The sequence below is a fragment of the Homarus americanus genome, unplaced genomic scaffold (assembly GCF_018991925.1).
Source record: "Homarus americanus isolate GMGI-L3 unplaced genomic scaffold, GMGI_Hamer_2.0 scaffold34360, whole genome shotgun sequence".
Taxonomy (NCBI): Eukaryota; Metazoa; Arthropoda; class Malacostraca; order Decapoda; family Nephropidae; genus Homarus; species Homarus americanus.
In genome coordinates this window covers 12,430,075-12,451,121 of record NW_024739403.1, presented here as the reverse complement: position 1 = coordinate 12,451,121, position 21,047 = coordinate 12,430,075, and the positions used below count along the sequence as shown (strand labels likewise).

The following is a 21,047-nucleotide window of genomic DNA, read 5'->3' as shown; positions in this document are numbered from 1 at the left end:
TTTGCAAATATAGTAATTGCAGGTGTATTATGATGCCAATTACAATGACATGATTTACTGCGTTTCGATATTATTTCTACCTCAACTGATGAGGTAACATTTTTGAATATAATGTATCATCTCATGATTCGTGCTGGCAAACGAACATAATGTGATAAACACATTATGAGACGATGTCTGTAAGTGCAAGGCTTTTTTTTCCAATGAGTCTCGGTACTAGTGTTGGTCATAGATTTCCAGCAGAAAACACGCACCACTTGATTGCCATTGATATATTTTCGCTACTAAAGATGGAGCACGGTGATTTACCACAATTACAACAAATGCCAGAAATAATAACTGGCAACATCACAGATACTTGGAAGGCAGGCCAACCAACATAATGCAAGAATTGCAATTAGTGATCTGAAATATTCGTCCATTGTGACACACTGTATCGATGAGAAAAGAGGCCGATACTTTTTGGGGAGAGTGTTCATTGTTTTGATATTTCTGATGTTAGCGCCATAGTGTGGGTTGTACCCCGCTACACATTTAAGGGGTTAGCTGTTGCGTGGCAGAGGAGGTACAGGGGATAAAGGTGGGCGTTTGTGGTTACCAACTTATTCCTTGACTACTTTAGTTTTCTCAGTGAAGATGATGAGACCAAGGGTCTCACGGGCTGACTGTACATGGTTCAGGGTGGTTTACATTTCAACGATGAGTCTTAGTATACATAAGAATGTCATTTGCATAGCTAACAGTAATATTGCTGGGGCTGTCTGGAATTGACTAATAGTACATTCATAGGAACACTGAACAAAGCGAAACTAAGTACTCCACCTTGCGGGGTGTCAAGTTGCATATCTTTGACTTCACCTTTGTAACACTGAAAGAGTGCAGCAGTCTTTCTCTTTGTGAAGTACCACTTACCCAGTGTAACAAGCGACCCCATATATCCCTTTTGGCTAATTCGTACAATATAAGTTACCTATTGGCAATATCAAATGCAGCGCTTAGGTCAAGAAATGTGGAGTATCTGTGCCTTTCATCCCCATGCACAGATAGGAATGTTGCGATATAATTATGTATACTCCTTTACCATGGGTGAAGCCAATTATGTTAGCGGATATGCGTTCTCTGATTCTGTATAAGAGTCTACCGAGAACCATCCTCTCAAAGGTTTTGCAAAGCTAGCGTGAGAACTCTTGAACACATACATGACCTACAAACTGAAAATAACATCACACAGACCATCTACACTGACGGCTTTCTTAACACTGTCTTTGGGAAGGCTGAAAGTTCTGTCCTTTTGACTCAGCCTAACAGCGATATAAAAGAGAAAGGAACTGGAATTAATAACTGGGCAGCCACTCTACTAACTGAACTATTTATCATACTCACAACCCTGAAGCGTCTCATCATCACTGACTCCTTATCCTCACTACTTGCTCTTGACACCCTAAACTCATATTATCACCCGCTTGTCTGTAAAGCCAGACACAAGCATATGTGTCTTGTTGACGCGGGTATCAGGATCAAGCTGCTGTGGATCTCTTCTAACATAGGCAACAATGATAATGTTGAATACAATATAGAACTGTCAAGTGCAAACAGGCACTAATTAATTTATTGTTTGCCATGATGAGATGTATGAAGTAAAACATGTACAGTATATGGAACAAGTATCAAAATCACTAGATTAAAAGTTGTTTCAAACGATAGACTAAGGTTAGGATAAAAGTACCTCTGGCAGTATGCCCCTGTACCGCCGGGCATATTTGAACAAAAATAAATATAGTGTCTGGCCAGACATATGGCCATACACTCCAACACTACGTCTTAAACTGACAAAAATAGAACCTTATAGGGATAGATCCAAGTACACTGTGAACGAATGGCACAGCACTTTATCTCTGATGGCAAGATAGCTGATACACTATGGTGCATTCACACTTTGTATCTAGTACCTAATCAAAATTCTATACACTGGATTAAACAAACAATGTACTAGTAATACTATGTAACACTTAATGCCATAATATCATTACCAATGGGGTCTGATAAACACCCTTTGGGGCCTCTACTGCCCAGAGGATGAGTATGGGGTGCACAATAAATTAGCTGCTGTCTGCGCCAAAATAAAAAAAAAGGAGGATTGAAATCCTATATAGCCACAAGACAAGTGTAAAGAACCAGGACAGCAAGAATAAATCGAAACACAGAAGGTGGTCAAAACACTCAAAGGTAATAAAAGGAACAAAACTGTATGTATAGTATGTATGTTGTATGTATATTATGTATGTACTCCACTTATATACATTACTTATTTAGCTAGCAGCGTGTGGCAATGTATTTTTCATGTCACCACACGCTTAGATAATGTGCCTGGCGACATCTGGAAGCTGCTAATGTATCACTTGCAACATGTCGCCTGAGAGGTCAGTTGACCCATAGAGAGAGTAGGGAGTACCTGCTCTTGTGTTGCACCTCTGTACTTCCAGCAAGTAGGACCTACAAAACTCTACAGGTGTTTGTGTTCGCTCCTGTAATTAGAATTGAGTACCCAGAACATGTACATGGCACAGTGAGTTAATTGACTGGACCAGTGAAAGTGCAAGTGTGTAAAGTCTGTGGCAAGACCGGCTTATGGACCCCTCCCCCAGTCTCCACTCATCCCCCAAGAACTTGGTTTGAATTTATAGCAAGTTGCAGAAGTGTCAGTGAGAGCAAGTTCCTGTGAAGTGTTATAAGTGCCTTGTGTGTGTAATGCTTAAGTGTGCCCTTTTTCTAAAGGATTCCCCAAGGAGGAAGGCTTGTTCAGGGCGTTTTTTTGAGGAGCAACGTCAGCATACCCTCTCCCTGCCGCATCTCAAGGGTAACTGATAAACTGACCGGGTGAGCCTGCCGCGCCTCTACCTACCAGCCAAAACGCCCGAAGATTAAAAGGAAATAAAAAGAGTATCAATAGTAAGTCTAAAGACAACAAATTAAATGTAGTTAAAATAATAAAAAAAAAAGCTTAAACATGTAAAATAAATCAAATCAAAACAGAAAAAAGTAACAGTAAACATATTGAGAGCAAGTTAAACAAACAAGAGGGAATTGAAACATCAGTATAAATTAAAATTATAAGAGGAATTACGTCTAGTCAACTGAGATCAATCTAAAATAGCAAGAAGAAAACCCAAGGGGAAACTAAAAATGGGGAAGTCAAACCAACTAAAAGATGTCAAAACTGAGACAGATTCAGAACACCACGAGGAAGTTAAAATACCTAGACGAATTATAAAAAGCTTTAGTAAGCCCTTTTTAAATTTTATATGTACTTGTGACACTTGCCAGATGCTTCTGGTATTATTGTATTGGGGTACCTAGTGACAGAACTAGGATCCTGGTTTCTCTATCAAGGAATAAACTATTGAAATTGAAATTGAATTGATGTTGTTGTCTGATGCTGGAAGGTGTCCAGGGTTTTTTACCCTTCAGAGGGCAATGTAGCCTTTTGGTATTTTATTGTGGCTAACATCAGACGAGTTTAATCAGCTGAGAGAGACTCTTGCCATATAAAGTATTAAACACCGTTTACTGAGCTTTATTCTCGGCACACGAGAAAAAAAATAATAATTTTGAAAGTATAATTTCTCAAGAGGTGAAAATACTATGGAAAAGTCAGATCTGGAAGCTGGAAAAAATTTGATTATATCTGAAATACCACGATGAAGTCTAATGCACTAAGATAAATTCTAAGTAACAAGAGGAAATAAAATGGTATGAAATCATAAAAAGGCAAGACGAGAAAACAAAACAAATAATTTAAATTAAAAATTGGAAATTAAACTTATAGGACAATAAAAAAAAAGACCGAGAGGAAATAAAAATACATTATCAAGAACAGAAAATACAAGTAAATTGAGATGGCAATAGGGGTTCAAACTAATAATAGAAGACAATACATTAAAAGGAAATCAAATCAACAAGAGGCCTGAGAGGCAAAGAGCACCGCGGAAACCGGTGAGGGATACAATTTATCACTTTTATCAAGCATCTATTAGCTCCAATGTGTTAAAAAAAAGCCCAAAAAATATTAGGCTGAACATAAATGATCATTTTGATAAAGTAATTTTCGATAGTTCCATTACTAAAGTCCCACTGACAGACTTTGTAGTGTCTAGTATATGGCGGTACAGTTGCGGAAATGTGTTCCTACACCCCCTGTCGTAACCCGTCTCCAAACAGCCATCTTATAATTATGACCTAGTCCTACAGTATAGCAAACCAATCACGTCTGTCGTTAAACGACCAATACCCATTAATTAAAAATAGTGAAACTACGACTGCGACTTTGCTGTTTGGAAACACGGGTTAGTCCAGGAGACGTAGAAACACATTTCCGCAACTGTACCAGGAGGATCTAACATCTACTGCCATCTATCACAGGTGGTTATTATCACACCTATCTTCACAAGACAAGAACATATTAATTTCACAAGTATGAGAGCAAAGTAAATCTGACCTGTATGTAATGAGTCCCCAGTTCTCCATGGCACCAGCTGAGAAATCAGGGATGGCAATCATATCTTGCTTAGGAAGAGGGAATGGAATGTTGAAGTACTTCTCGAAGAAGGTGAGAACCGTTGGTCCTGTCTTGAGGGCATAGGTTGCCTGTTTGATGGCAGCTGGACGGGACTTTACTGAAGCAAAAAAATCTCAATATATATATATATATATATATATATATATATATATATATATATATATATATATATATATATATATATATATATATATATATATATATATATATATATATAATCCATGATAATTAAAGTCATTCCTAAATTTAATGCCATTTCAATTAAGTTCACCAACATTTCGTGTCATTCCTGTATAAATTTCCACTGGCCAAATTTTCTGTAAGTGATAATAGCTCTGTCTGGATCCGTCGGGATGCAGCATCATACTACACAAGCGATATAATGGCCACATGTCAGTAAACAAACTGTAATTTATTTTCATGTATTATATACTGTACACCAGGGGTGGCCAACCTTTTGTGTGATGTGATCTACTTTTTCCACAGTTACCCTGACGCGATCTACCAGCCTAATATTTACCCATTGTCATAAAATACGCAGATTCGTAGAGAGAGAGTAAACAAATAATATTTTTCAATAATTATTATGATATATTGTTTACATGACAAAATCATAAACTTACTTTAAAAATGAGATGGTTGGCACTGCATGTTGTCTGCCAGCTTTGTGTAATTAGGACTGTAGGCGGTGACTGCTAGCCTCAAGCAAGCATCGAGGTGTTCATCTGACACTTGTTGATCGGTATTTGGATTTGATGTGTTTCATGTGTGAAAATGTTGATTCACAAAGGTAGGTTGATCCAAAACATGCTGTGAGGTACATGGCACATTTTCTGACATGGGATATTTTTCTTCACTGAGAAGGTTCCAGAAACTTCCTCCTGGTGCCCTGGATTTGATCTGAATATCATTTTTAAGCTTCAGAAGCTCATTTTCCACTTCAGATACGTCCATGTTAAATACTGATGCCATTCTAGATGCAATATCTTCAACATTTGTGATTTTACCAAATGGAAAACGCATATATGTTGCATCAGGTTCTATTGTTGTTATATCTTGAAACCGGCTGTCAGAATATGAGGCAAGGTTTTGTACCACTGTCAAACTGGTCACAGTCTTTTCCTTGGTACTCTAGTTCAGACATCATATTTCTGAAGTTTCGTAGTTGATGTTGATGCAGCTGCGAAGACACTAGTTTTAGTTTCTGCTTGAAAGCAGCCACAGGACTAATCATGTCAACTATAGTTTTATCTTTCCCTTGCAGATCTAAATTTAGTTTATTCAGCATAGCAGTCATGTCAACTAAAAAAGGCTAAATCTAACAGCCACACTTCGTTGTGATCAAAAGGCTCTCTTTTGAGGCCAAAAAAGAAGTTAGGAAACCTATTATCACTTCTGCACAGGGCAATGAACCCACTTACTCGGCCAGCCAATGCAGGTGCCCCATCAGTATTTTTAGATACGAGCTTACTTACTGGCAACTGTGTAGTATTAACAAAATCACTAAAAGTCTGAAATAAGTCTTCATCCCGAGTTTTTCCTTTTAATGGTAGAATTTTCTGCAGTTCCTCTTTGGTACTCATGTCTTTAAACACCATTCTCATGAAAATACATAATTGTGATGTATCGACCACATCAGTAGACTCAACAAATTGTAATGAAAAGAACACACACTCACGTATGTCTTTATTCAGTTGTTCACCCAAATCCTCAGCCATGAATTCACAGCGCCTCATGACAGTGTTTCTTGATAACTGAACATCCTTAATAGAAAACAGTATTTCAAACTTACTTTTGAAATTTTCAAACAACGAATATGCTGCTTCTAAATAGGCCTTTGAATATTTCTCTAACTTGAAATGTTTTTTTTTATGCTTTGTAAGTACTCGACTCACCCTGAATGTTGCAATGGTTGCTTGATTTTGAGTTCGCTTCTGTAAAAAGAGTTTGTTGTGCAGTAAGCTGTGATTTCAGTTTATGAACTTTCTTCTTTCATAGCTCACTTTTGGGTGGGAAATCATTATCATACTTCTTGTGAAAACTTTTGAAATGCCTTTCAGGGTTTTCTTTCTTAGCTAGAGCTGGAGACGCATGGCAGATCAAGCACAGACACTTCAAATTATTCATGGTAAAAAATAGTCTTCTTCCCATTCATTGTGAAAATGGTAAATTTGGGTATTTTTAGTACTTGGTCCAGAACTCATTTTTGGTTCAGTTGATGGCCAATAACCAATATTTGGAAAAGAAAAAGTCGTACGTGAATACGAGAATTACTTTTTTTCCATGACTTTTCCTACATGAATATGAGAATTATTAACGTAACAGCGTAACGTTCTTAACTTTTTTTTGATAAGCAATTGTTATAGGCTACTGTGGACACTTCTGTCTACTCTAGGGTTGCGGCGAGAACTTTCGCAAAGCTAAAAAGTCAGTAACTCTTGTAATCACCCAAGACTTTTCCATAAAAAGAGGCAGCACCTCACACTTCCAAGTATTGCAGATGACTGAAAATCACTGCATTGTTAGTGACAAGTGTGTAGGCTCGCTGGGCAAGATTGCCAAATATGATTCTCTCTCTCTTTACTTTTGACAAGACTCCTCAATATCGAGTCGACTTTTTCATTACCAAATTCATTAATACAAGGTTTAACCTGTATTTGTAAACTTATAAAAACAAATACCTGCCTAGTTTTAGCCTACAACTGATGACAACTTGCTGATCAGTTTCCTCACCAGGAACCAGCCAGCACCGGCCCGCATGAACGCGAAAACTTCCTATCAGGTTCCGCCACACACAGCATGGCACAGTCGAAGTTTTTTTTGTATGTATTGCTCTGATGTGTCCATAATGATAATCTATTCCCAGAAAAAATCTAAACAAATATAATAGCCCAATGATTATGAGTAAAATTTGAAGAGGATTTTTGTATGGCAGCTTAAGAAGGATGGATCACTAAGTTTAACTTTGCCATGCGATCGACTAGAGAAGATCTTGCGATCGACCAATCGATCGAGATCGACAGATTGACCACCCCTGCTGTACACTGTTCACTTTTAATTTTGTTTAACATTTATATGCAACTAAACTTACCAAGTTGTATGAACGTTAATAAAGTTTATCGTAAAGGGGTTAATATTGACATATACGGTAAGTGATTTTAAATAAATTCTAGACAAATCTTGCACTACTATAGAACTATAGTTGATGTAGTGTACTGTAAATGGTAGTGCGATTGATGTAGTGTTGATTGTTGTGTAGTTAATGTAGGTTATGTATCTAAGCTACTGTGCCGAGTAGCAACCTTGTATATAAGCTACTGTGCCGAGTAGCATCTATGTATGTAATTATTTGGCAACAATGCACGTGTTATGTGGCAACATTGCCCCGAGGCTGCCATATGGCAATGCAGCCTCAGTCTGGCTCCGTGGGTCGTGCATGGCACTTCATACGCACGCTGCTCACTACTTGTATCTCTCCTCTCCGTTAATAAATGGACTTCAGTGTTACCCGGTGTTTCCCTACCCATCACTGCCTTCTTCAGGGAACACTTGGAACCTTCATGGCGCAGTGAGTAGGATTTGTGAACTTACAAGTGTCGTGAACAATGCCGACGGTTACGTCTGCCGGTGATGTGCGCATCGACTCTAGTGTGTTGTGTTGTGTTGCGTTGTGTTTCGCAGCGACGTGCAGCGTTGCGCTGTCACAGTGCGTTTATTGACGGCGGCAGTGTTAGTGTCAGTGTATTAGTGTGTCTAGAGCTGAGAGTTGAGCATTGGCCTGATTTTTGTGGTACCAACGGAGCACGCAGGCATACACCCTTCTCGTGCGACATCCAGGGAGACACTAACGTTCTTACCTCCGCGGCCGCTCTACCTGGTAGAGCATTAAGGCCACTACGATCTGCTCTCTCAGACACACACACACACACACGCTTGCACGCACTCACGGTCAGAACAGTGGACCCTATGCGTTATTTCTGCGATGTTTACGTCATATATATGTGGTTCGAGCTGATGAGGCGCCACTTTATATACTAAACAGTGCAGTTCAAGCATACTAAGATGGGCGGTAAGAAGGGACAACGTCAAGCTGGGAGACAGACTCCCCACCTTCCCCTCTACCGGGCGCAGATGGAGCTTCTGCGCCCACTGCCTCTCATCCTCCACTTCCAGTGATGGACATTGCCACAATTCTGAGGTGGATGGACGACAGGGACGAGAGATGCAGAGAGATGGAATTTCAGAGGGAGGAGATACGAAGAGAGGAGGGAAAGGCGCGTTTTGATGCAATATTGGCGACCCTGGCGCTAACACCACCCTCCCTCACTCGCAGGTAGCGCGCACCAAGGCGCCAGTACCCTCCCTCCTCCACCACACCAACGTCCTCCAGGTACTCTTGCTACTCCAACAGCTCCCAAGGCATCTGTTCAACCCCACCCGCCCTCTCACCAGACGTCACGTTTCAGCTTTTTCGTGAGTGGAGGCGGCGGTGGACAGATTACTCCACGATGGTGGACCTTGATAGCATGCCTCCAAACAAACAGCTCATCCAACTGCGGATGTGTTTGTCGCTGGAGACCCAGAGAGTTTTGGAGCACACATTGCAAGTGCCTCCCGATTCTACGTCTTCAGTGACGGATGTGCTCGACCTTTTACAGGTGCATGTTAAAGGACGGAATAACGAGGCTTTGCGTCGCCGCGCCTTCACCAGCTGCAAGCAGGCGGAGAATGAATCCTTTGACGACTTTTTTGTACATTTAAAGAGTTTGTCGGAGGAGATCGATGTCTGCAAGGCGCACAACCAGGAATGTGAGGAAGCCTGGATCAAGCACAGGATCTTGACAGGTGTCAAGCAAGAAGAGTTGGTGCAGCGACTCATCCCCCTGGACGCTTCCTCCACACTCCAGGTGGTAGTGACTGAATGTTGGTCATACGAGGCCACCAAGTCCGCCACCTCTGCCTTACGGGCCCCACCAGCTGTGAGAGCTATCTCACAGTACAAGAAGGGTAAGAAGGCGGCCAACAACGTGAAGGCTGCCACACGTTCTTTCACGCCTCCTCCTAGTGTTTCCTGTGGCAGCTGTGGAAAGCAGCATGGCCCCAAGACATGCCCGGCCGTCGACGCACTGTGTCGTGGATGTGACCGTAAGGGCCACTGGTCTAACACAGACAGTTGCCCGGCACGAGGCCACAAGTGTCAGGCCTGCAGTCGCTATGGACACTACGACAAGTGCTGCCGCCAACCCAAGCCCAAAAGCCCGAGACGAGGAGGAAAGCAGCGCACTTCCCTCAGGGTGGTTCGCACGCAGCCCCCTTCAGATGGCCCACACAGCCCCAAACAGCAGCTGAGTCACATCAGGAGGGTGGAATCGACCACACGCCCCAGGGCTACCCCTTCCCCTACCATTCGCGTCGCCGTCACACACGGTGATGTGTCGGGTCACATCGAGGTGATACCGGACACCGGCGCTGATGCTACGGTGATAGGCCTGAAGCACCTCCAGAAACTGGGCCTCACCAAATGCGACCTGGGACCACCGCTGCAGCTGCTGTACTACAATGCGGATGGTTCCCAGATGCCAGACGCTGTGGGCTCCTTTCAAGCGGAGACCACCTGCGGCGACAGGTCGTGTCACGGATGGATGGACGTGCAGCCTACTCTCGCTACACCCTTGTTGTCGTGGGAGCACTGCAAGGAGTTAGGCGTGGAGCCCAGAGACTTTCCTGAGCAGATCCCAGCTGCTCAGTACACCGCCAGCAGGGTGCGTGAGTCAACGAGCGACGCACCTGGTGCTGCCACACAGAGCTGTCCAGAACCCACGTCCACTCCCACCCCGTCTCCACCCAAGTCACGGCTGCTTCCTCTTCACAGAGAGACGTCTCCTTCAGCCGCAAGGGCCTATTTCCTGAAGGAGTACTCGGAAGTGCTGGTGACGAAGGAGGCCCTACGGACCGCGCAACTGAAGGCTATGGCGGGTCCACCTATGAGGATACACCTGCGAGAAGATGCGCAGCCGTTTACCATACACACTCCCCGGTTGATCCCTATCGCCTTCAGGGATTCAGTCAAGAAGGAACTGGCCCAGGGTGTCATCGTACCCATTGGTGACGACCCGTCCCCTTGGTGCCACCCTTTAGTCGCCGTGGCTAAGACAAACGGTGGAGTGCGGATTACTACCGACCTGTCTAAGCTTAACAGACAGGTGTCCCGTCCCGCCCACCCTTCACCCACACCTTTTACAGCTATACGGAATGTGGACCCGAAGGTACGGCACTTTTCGACAATGGACGCCCTCTGTGGTTACTGGCAGATCCCACTGAAGAAGGAGGATCAGCCACTGACCACTTTCACTACGCCTTACGGACGCTTCCGCTACTGCCGTGGCCCTATGGGATTTGCTGCTACGGGGGACGCCTTCTGTCTCTGTAGTGACATGGCACTTCAAGGCGTGACCAACTGCGTGAAGGTAGTAGATGACGTCCTCCTCTACGATGAGGAATACCTGACGCATCTTCGCCGCATCGACGAAGTACTGACCAGGTGTAGGACGCACGGCATCACTCTGAATGCCGAGAAGTTCGTCTTTGCCGCACCTGCAGTGTCTTTCTGCGGCTTCCGACTCTCAAGGGATGGCATTGCTGCGGACCCGGAGAAAGTTCGTGCCATAGCGGACTTTGCCAAACCTGCCAACCTTATGGATCTCAGGTCTTTCATGGGCCTGGTGAACCAGCTGGCAGAATTTTCTCCTGATGTCTCCGCCGCTGCCGGGCTTCTCCGCCCCCTCATGAGCCCCAAGAGGACTTTCACGTGGACCCCTGACCACGACCTTGCCTTTCATAAGGTGAAGGAGGCCCTGTCAAGTCCACCTATCCTCGCTACTTTCGACCCAGCGCTCCCCACTGTCCTCCAGACAGACGCCTCGCGCCTGTACGGGGTTGGTTACGCCCTTCTCCAGGATCACGGTGGAGGAAAGTACCGGCTCGTACAGTGTGGCTCTCGCTTCCTCACCGATGCTGAGTCTCGCTATGCTACCATCGAGCTGGCGCTGCTGAAAGTGGTATGGGCCTTATCGAAGTGCAAGTTTTACTTGATTGGCCTACACCACTTCGACCTCATCACAGACCACAGGCCCTTAGTCCCCATTCTTAACCACCAAGCTCCGCGCAAGGCAGGCTGTGTACTGGCCCGGTATTGACGCGGATATCATCAATACGGTCCGTGCCCAGTCAACAGCAGGAGCCCCTCTTGTGCGATGACGAACCCACAAGGCCCTTCGAGTCCGTGTCGGCTGATTTCTGCATCACAGCTGGGAAACATTTCCTAGTTGTCGCCGACCGACTCTCTGGCTGGCCTGTGGTGGTAATCTGTGGCTCGAACACGACGTCCGCGGCCACCATTCGCCACTTTCGGCACCTCTTTCGTGACCTGGGCGTCCCCGTACGTCTGCGGACGGACGGTGGGCCACAGTTCACCAGCCGGGACTTCACAGGAATCCTGGAGCGTTGGGGAGTCCGCCACATCGTGTCAACACCCCACTACCCACAGTCAAACGGCCACGCTGAGGCTGCGGTCAAGACAGTCACGCACCTCATCCTCAAGGTGGCCCCTTCACGCAACATAGACTGTGAGGCGTTTGACAAAGGACTCCTGGAGTTACGTAATACTCCCACCCACACAGGACGCTCCCCTGCCCAGATCCTGTGTGGTCACCCTCTCCGCTCTTGCGTTCCTGCACACGCCAAGGCCTTTGCGAAGGAGTGGCAGACCAGAGCTGAGAGCTGCGACCGCCGCGCCGCTACACGTGCCCAGGACGCCAAGGCTCGGTATGACGACCGTGCCCGCCCTCTTCAGCTGCTGGAGATTGGTGCCCTTGTCCACGTCCAGGACCCGACGACGACACGTTGGGACAAGGTGGGCATAGTGATGGGCGTCGGCCGGTCGCGGGACTACAAGGTCAGGATGCCGAGCGGCCGCGTCTGGTGGTGGAACCGCCGCTTCCTCCGGCTGCTGCTGGCCCCCTGACCGAGGACGAGTCCCCTACACCTCACGAGGATCCGCCCCACAGTGCACCTCGACGCTCGGAGAGACTTAGGACTAAGAAGTCCGCTCAAGACAAAGACTATGAGCGTGAGGGCGGGAGGGAGATGTAGGTTATGTATCTAAGCTATTGTGCCGAGTAGCAACCTTGTATATAAGCTACTGTGCCGAGTAGCATCTATGTATGTAATTACGTGGCAACAATGCACGTGTTATGTGGCAACATTGCCCCGAGGCTGCCATATGGCAATGCAGCCTCAGTCTGGCTCCGTGGGTCGTGCATGGCACTTCATACGCACGCTGCTCACTACTTGTATCTCTCCTCTCCGTTAATAAATGGACTTCAGTGTTACCCGGTGTTTCCCTACCCATCACTGCCTTCTTCAGGGAACACTTGGAACCTTCAGTTAATGTAGATGATTGTGTAGTTGATGTAGTTTAGAGGATAGTGCAGTTTGTGCATTGTAGAAGATAGTGTGGTGGATGTGGTGTTGATAATTGTACAGTTGAAGTGATTAAAATTAAATACTAATGCAGTTGATGTACGAGTATAGTCGATGATAGTGTAGTGGATGTATGTCGTTGACTGTCTAGTTTGCGAAGTGTAGATGATAGTATGATTATTGATGTAGTGTAAATGACAGTGTAGTCACGGCCAAAAACTAATATTTTGCTCTCAAACACGAAAGCGGCAATGACAGATTCCCCAGCTGATGAGTAATCATAAATGACTTGGTGCTAGAACGGAACCAGAACTAACTCTGGCATTGAGACTGATAAATAGAAAATATACTATGCAGAACTCGACAAATTTAATCAGTATAAGGTATTTAGCTCTTGTTGCTTTTGTCGTTATTGAAGCAGTTGTCTCAATGAACCACAATGTAATTAAGTATATTTTTATGTTATCTAATTTAGCATTAGCAATAGTATGATTAAGGTATTTAGCATAGCCCATTAATTTAATTTAACCAGATAATCTCGAAGAACAAATTCAGTAAATCCTTACCTCGGAAAAGAACACGTTCATTGGCATTTGACTCCATGTGATCAAAATCTGAGACAACAAAAGCGACCAGGTAAGTGGACATTGGCACGCTGGTGTTGAAGTGGTCCCATAACCATCCCGGTTGGCCCTCGCTGAAAATAGAGTTTTGTTGTAATGTGTCTGTGGAGGAAAACTGTTAATATATTTTACAAGGAATGACCAGTGTTAGAATAATGTAAAATAGGTAAAGACAAAATCACTATTCTCTTTCCTTACACTGGTATAGTTTCAAACTTTGGCATGTTTGAAATAGATGTCATTGAAGTTTCTCTGGCTAGGAAAATTTCAAACGTTGCTTTCAGTCCGGGTTCGTCGAAACATGGGAACGCCCTTCTAGCATCCGTTGGCTGAAACTGAGTTGTCGCAATTTTCCTAGAAAAATTACATGGAAATTATGTTATTAACTTCTCTTATAGTTCATATTTATAAAAAAATAAATAAAAAAAATATATTTATTGATCCCAGAATTTAATAACTAATTTTACCTACTTCTCATAACCATCTGTGTCCTTATACGAAGATCTGTAGAAGCCCTTAAGTTGGTCATTGAGGGTGCCATTAAACTCCATAGAGAGGACATACTTCTTGCCTTTTGCAAGTTTCTTGTTTAAGTGAGCGATGTAGAATTCTCTTTTATTATCATAAGAGTGGTGCTTAATCTCTACTGTAGGGCCTTCTAAGTTATCGGAAGGTGTCACCTGTACACAATACAAAACAGAATGGAAATGGTTAATCTATAGATGTATATAAATATAAATATATATATATGATTTTACAAAGCTATTTGGTTAATTACTACGATGCCCACTGAATAAAATAGTCACGATATTACTTCATATACAAAGTTTTTTAAGTGGTAATTACGACAATGCTTGTCTCGCGTTCAAAACTGGTTGGTCCTAGGGCCAAATATGCGTGAAATTAACATAAAAAATTATTAACAAAAAACGACACCTTGATTTCAAGAGCAGCAAGATTGGGCGTTAATTCATGAACTGAATTAGCAAATCATTGCTCCGGAACATTATCCAGGTGTTAGCGGTTCTTAGCTGAAATTTACCCTTAGGGAGTAAGGAATTCGATGGTATAGGGTAAATATAAAAATTCCACAATAGTAATAAGAATGAAGACGAAGGCCAGGAGCCACCTGAAAGCTAACGACGACGTGCTAGTTGTGCTAGTTCCGTTTTCAACTACTCCTTTAATAGATAAACTTGCAAAAAGTAGTCAGCAAAAATGTTTCTATTGATACTCTTGCTAAATGCTGTTTTAAATGAGTACAATATTGGCTGACATGAGTAAAATATTATTAGTGCACAAAAAATAATGATAAATTTGATCTGTTTTTATTCAAGGCGTCGTTTAGTACAGTATCATAAACTAGGATGCCATTAAGCCTTATACAGGGCGTATATGGATCATGGGCATCCACAGTTAAATATATATATATATATATATAATCAACGACCTCACCAGCAAGGAATCGAACCCTCGACCTACTGGGTGTGACTAGGGAACGCTTACCGGCTAGGCCACGAGGACACTAAAAGCAGTTCTAGACTCTGTTATATTTCACACAAAGCCTGTTCATCGAGCTGATGGCGCCGTGAACCTCAATGGGAAACTGCCCGTGCCTCTTATGTGGTGTCAGTAGCATTTACCGAATCCAGCTGGTATGAACGAGGTACATATATTTACTTCATTTTAGTCCATATAACACCTGACGAACATATAATCAACGACCACCAGCAAGGAATCGGAACCTCGACCCATTGTGAATTAGAACGCTTACGGACTAGGCCACAAGGACACTAAAAGCAGTTCTAGACTGTTATATTTCACACAAAGCCTGTTCATCGAGCTGATGGCGCCGTGAACCTCAATGGGAAACTGCCCGTGCCTCTTATGTGGTGTCAGTAGCATTTTACCGAATCAGCTGGTATGAAACGCGAGGTACATATATATACTTTTTTAGTCCCATAACACACGGACTTTGAACTATAATCAACAACCTCCAGCAGAATCGGACCCTCGACCTCTGGGTGTGCTAGGAACGCTTACCGGCTGAGCCACAAGGACACTAAAAGCAGTTCTAGACTCTGTTTTTCAAGCCTGTTCATCGAGCTGATGGCGCCGTGAACCTCAATGGGAAACTGCCGTGCTCTTATGTGGTGTCAGTAGCATTTTACCGGTAGCGTTCTATCCCAAAATCGAGTCATTCACTACTATCGATTATATGTTCAAAGTCCGCGTGTTATATGGACTAAAAATGAAGTATATATATGTACCTCGCGTTTCATACCAGCTGGATTCGGTAAAATGCTACTGACACCACATAAGAGGCACGGGCAGTTTCCCATTGAGGTTCACGGCGCCATCAGCTCGATGAACAGGCTTTGTGTGAAATATAACAGAGTCTAGAACTGCTTTTAGTGTCCTTGTGGTCTAGCCGGTAAGCGTTCCCTAGTCACACCCAGTAGGTCGAGGGTTCGATTCCTTGCTGGTGAGGTCGTTGATTATATGTTCAAAAGTCCGCGTGTTATATGGACTAAAAATGAAGTATATATATGTACCTCGCGTTTCATACCAGCTGGATTCGGTAAAATGCTACTGACACCACATAAGAGACACGGGCAGTTTACCATTGAGGTTCACGGCGCAATCAGCTCGATGAACAGGCTTTGTGTGAAATATAACAGAGTCTAGAACTGCTTTTAGTGTCCTTGTTGCCTAGCCGGTAAGCGTTCCCTAGTCACACCCAGTAGGTCGAGGGTTCGATTCCTTGCTGGTGAGGTCGTTGATTATATGTTCAAAGTCCGCGTGTTATATGGACTAAAAATGAAGTATATATATATATATATATATATATATATATATTTAACTGTGGATGCCCATGATCCGTATACGCCCTGTATAAGCCTTACGAGCACCCTAGTTTATGATACTGTACTTAACGACGCCTTGAATGAAACAGATCAAATTTATCATTATTTTTTCCCCGGTCACAGTCATGGGCTCGTGGGCCGTGGGTTCGAATCCTGGCAGGTTCAGGTGTTGATTGTATGTAGAAGTCCGCGTGTTTATTGGGTTAATGAAATATATATGGATCCTCGTGTTTCGAAGCCGGATTTGGTAAAACGTTACTCTGACCACCTATGTGATACGGGTAGTCCCCATTAGAGGTTCACGGCGCCATAAGCTCGTTGAACAGGCTTTGTGTGAAATATAACAGAGTCTAGGACTGCTTTTAGTATCCTGGTGGTCCAGAGGTTAGCGTTCCCTTGTCACAGTCATGGGCTCGTGGGCAGTGGGTTCGAATCCTGGCGGGTTGAGATGTTGATTGTATGTAGAAGTCCGCGTGTTTATTGGGCTAATGAAATATATATATATATATATATATATATATATATATATATATATATATATATATATATATATATATATATATATATATATATATATATATATTAGCGGAATCGCCACCCTCCAGGCGGCTCTTTCGCTCGCCGCCCTCCGGGTGGCTCTTTCGCTAGGTTCAAGATTTCTTCAGAGCATTATAGGAGTGCCAATCTTGAGAGTGAGGTGGTGAGGAGGCATTCCAGCGGGCTTGAAAGAATTAAGGAATTCTGCATGGTACTGGACTGCTCGGTCCTGGTCGATTACTGTATCAACAGATTTGAATGAGGTCTCACTGCCAGGAAGCTGTCTGAATAGAGTCATGTTGATTTCAGCCACTGTTTCATTCTTTGGTGCCAGAATTGCGCGTTCACGCAGCCACTTGTGATCCTTGTAGTGGTGGATAATGTTTGGGTAGACCATGTTAGTGAGCTCAGTTGAGGACTTTACAACATTTCTACATCCCTTTCAACCTCTGTGTGGTTCAACGGGTTGGGTCGGGTTGGGTGTGTCGGATCGGGTTGGTTGGGGTTTTTTTGAGATCCCCACATGACACTTGCTATCCATGCCAAGTTTGGTCAGGGCGGCTCATTCGCTAGTCCACGGTAGGACGTCATCCTCTGGGAGGCTCCACATTGTCTCACTGTTCAGTCCCCAAAACTTCTTCCATCAATAGTTCATTAACGGTGTATGTAAGTTCCACTACAACAGTACAGCAAATTATTTTTTTTAGCATTAAAATGTTATTATTTTATTGTCTAATCATCACTACATATAACACCACCCATCATCACTACATATAGCATCATCCATCATCACTATATATAATACCATCCATCATCACTACATACAACAACATCCATCATCACTACATATAACATCATCCATCATCACTACATATAACACCACCCATCATCAATACATATAGCATCATCCATCATCACTACATATAACACCATTCATCATCACTACATACAACATCATCCATCATCACTACATATAACACCATCCATCATCACTACATATAACACCATCCATCATCACGACATATAACACCACCCATCATCACTACAGATAACAACATCCATCATCACTACATATAACACCATTCATCATCACTACATATAACACCACCCATCATCACTACATATAACACTATCCATCATCACTACATATAATACCATCCATCATCACTACATACAACAACATCCATCATCACTACATATAACATCATCCATCATCACTACATATAACACCACCCATCATCAATACATATAACATCATCCATCATCACTACATATAAGACCATCCATCATCAATACATATAAGACCATCCATCATCACTGCATGTAACATCATCCCTCATCACTACATATAACACTATCCATCACTACATATAACACCATCCATCATCACTACATATAACACCATCCATCATCACTACATATAACATCATCCATCATCACTACATATAACACCATCCATCATCACTACATATAACACCATCCATCATCACGACATATAACACCACCCATCATCACTACAGATAACAACATCCATCATCACTACATATAACACCATTCATCATCACTACATATAACACCACCCATCATCACTACATATAACACCATCCATCATCACTACATATAATACCATCCATCATCACTACATACAACAACATCCATCATCACTACATATAACATCATCCATCATCACTACATATAACACCACCCATCATCAATACATATAGCATCATCCATCATCACTACATATAACACCATTCATCATCACTACATACAACATCATCCATCATCACTACATATAATACCACCCATCATCACTACATATAACACTATCCATCATCACTACATATAACATCATCCATCAAGTAAATCACTGTAGATTGGCGTGATCCAAGTACTGTACATTATATGCTGATAACCACAAGGAAACAAGAAAACACGAAGTTCCCAAGCGCTTCGTGCAATTTCACATCTTCAGGGCTGAGAGCAGACTAATTTGGGGCAGCTAAATGCCATTTCACCGCCATCATCACTACATATAATATCATCCATCATCACGACATATAACATCATCCATCATCACTACATATAACACCATCCATCATCACTACATACAACAACATCCATCATCACTACATATAACACCATCCATCATCACTACATATAACACCATCCATCATCACTACATATAACACCATCCATCATCACTACATACAACAACATCCATCATCACGACATATAACATCATCCATCATCACTACATATAACATCATCCATCATCACTACATATAACACCACCCATCATCACTACATATAACACCATCCATCATCACTACATACAACAACATCCATCATCACTACATATAACACCACCCATCATCACTACATATAACATCATCCATCATCACTACATATAACATCATCCATCATCACTACATATAACATATAACAAACTTTCCTCGCTTTACAATCCTATTATTATAAATTTTCACTGTATCTTAGAATTTCTCTCTTTACAATAAAGTTCATATTAAAGAAGCAAAGAGTATACCAATCGGGAGAAAGGACAGTAAGCTGATAAGTGTTGAACTGATAAATTAATAAATTATAAATTAATTGTTCACGGTGTGAGGGTGGCAGTAGTGTGGATGGCGTGGTCAAAAGATGCCCTAAACTGTTAATATCCCGCATATGTGACGACTATGGAATTCTGGTTTCCACAAAGTGAACATCCACACACACACACACACACACACACACACACACAAGGACATAAGAATTGAGGAAACTGCAGCGGGCATATTGGCCCATACTGGGCAGTCCCATTTACACACAACCCCTATTGCTCATATATCCATCCAGCCTAAGTTTGAAGCTATCCAGCGTATTCGAGTTAATGATGATATTTGGTAACGTGTTCCATTCATCCACTACTCTGTTTCCAAACCAGTGTTTACCTATTTCGTGCCTAAATCTAAATTTGTCTAATTTAAAACCATTGTTACGAGTTCGCTCCTGGTTGGATAGTTTGAGTACCTTTGTAATGTCCCCTTTGTTTAGCCCTGACTTCCATTTATACACCTCTATCATATCACCCCTCACTCTACGTCTCTAGAAGAAGTGCAAATTAAGATGCTTTAACCCGTCTCTGTACTCAAGGTTCCTAATACCTGGGATTACTCTTGTCATTCTCCTCTGAATTCTTTCTAGGGATTCTATATCCATTCTGTAATATGGTGACCAGAATTGAACTGTGTAATCCAAGTGAGGTCTCACAAGTGCAAGATATAGTTTACACATTGTTTACTTGGCTTAAGATTCTTACTTATCATTACTCCTTAATCTTTCTCACATTCGGATTTCTCTATAACATCGTTGTTCATTTGATATCTGGTTTCACTGTTTACATCTCCTAAACTAAGTAGTTTACATTTGTCCACATTGAATTTCTTCTGTCACCTTTTGCACACACACACACACACACACCATCCTTGACCACCGTCGGGTCAAGACTTATTCATGAGCTGCTCCTGCTGAGCAGCGGACCCATTCGTGTGTATTTGTAAACGCCCACAGAATGATTTTTTCTCGTTGATGTATCTTTCAGTGCTTCTCCTCTCCTACTCCTACAAAATTTACATTTGGCAGCACCCTTTATTTTCATAGTAAAAGACTAACAACTATCGCTGTGTGATGTTGGCAGTGTGGTTATGGCGGTTATGGTGTGTAGATAATGCGGGTTGTTGTTCAGTTTATTACGCGGCCGTTGGATAGTAAACCCATTGGATTATACGGTGGAGAATATCAATATTTAATTGTGAATCAGTTACTAGATCAGTTGGAGTACTGATATTACTGTATATTATAATATCATAAATAACTTTAATTGCTGTAATTATAGCAATCAATATTTCTTTGGTTGTCCAAGGTTAATAAGCGGTGTATTCTTTTCTTATAAGCATAATA

At 42.6% G+C, this 21,047-nt stretch overlaps 1 protein-coding gene across 1 annotated transcript in view; it reads right to left on the bottom strand.

Moving 5' to 3' along the window:
* Positions 1-15,435, bottom strand: part of LOC121874655 (aminopeptidase N-like) — a 121,925-nt gene extending 106,490 nt beyond the window's left edge. The window contains exons 1-5 of the mRNA XM_042378885.1: positions 15,409-15,435; positions 14,152-14,396; positions 13,879-14,034; positions 13,624-13,754; positions 4,496-4,673 (exon numbers count right to left, since the gene is read on the bottom strand). Of these exons, the coding sequence (XP_042234819.1) occupies positions 4,496-4,673; positions 13,624-13,754; positions 13,879-14,034; positions 14,152-14,396; positions 15,409-15,435 (737 nt within the window). The remainder of the gene's footprint in view (positions 1-4,495; positions 4,674-13,623; positions 13,755-13,878; positions 14,035-14,151; positions 14,397-15,408) is intronic.
* Positions 15,436-21,047: the final 5,612 nt, after the last annotated feature.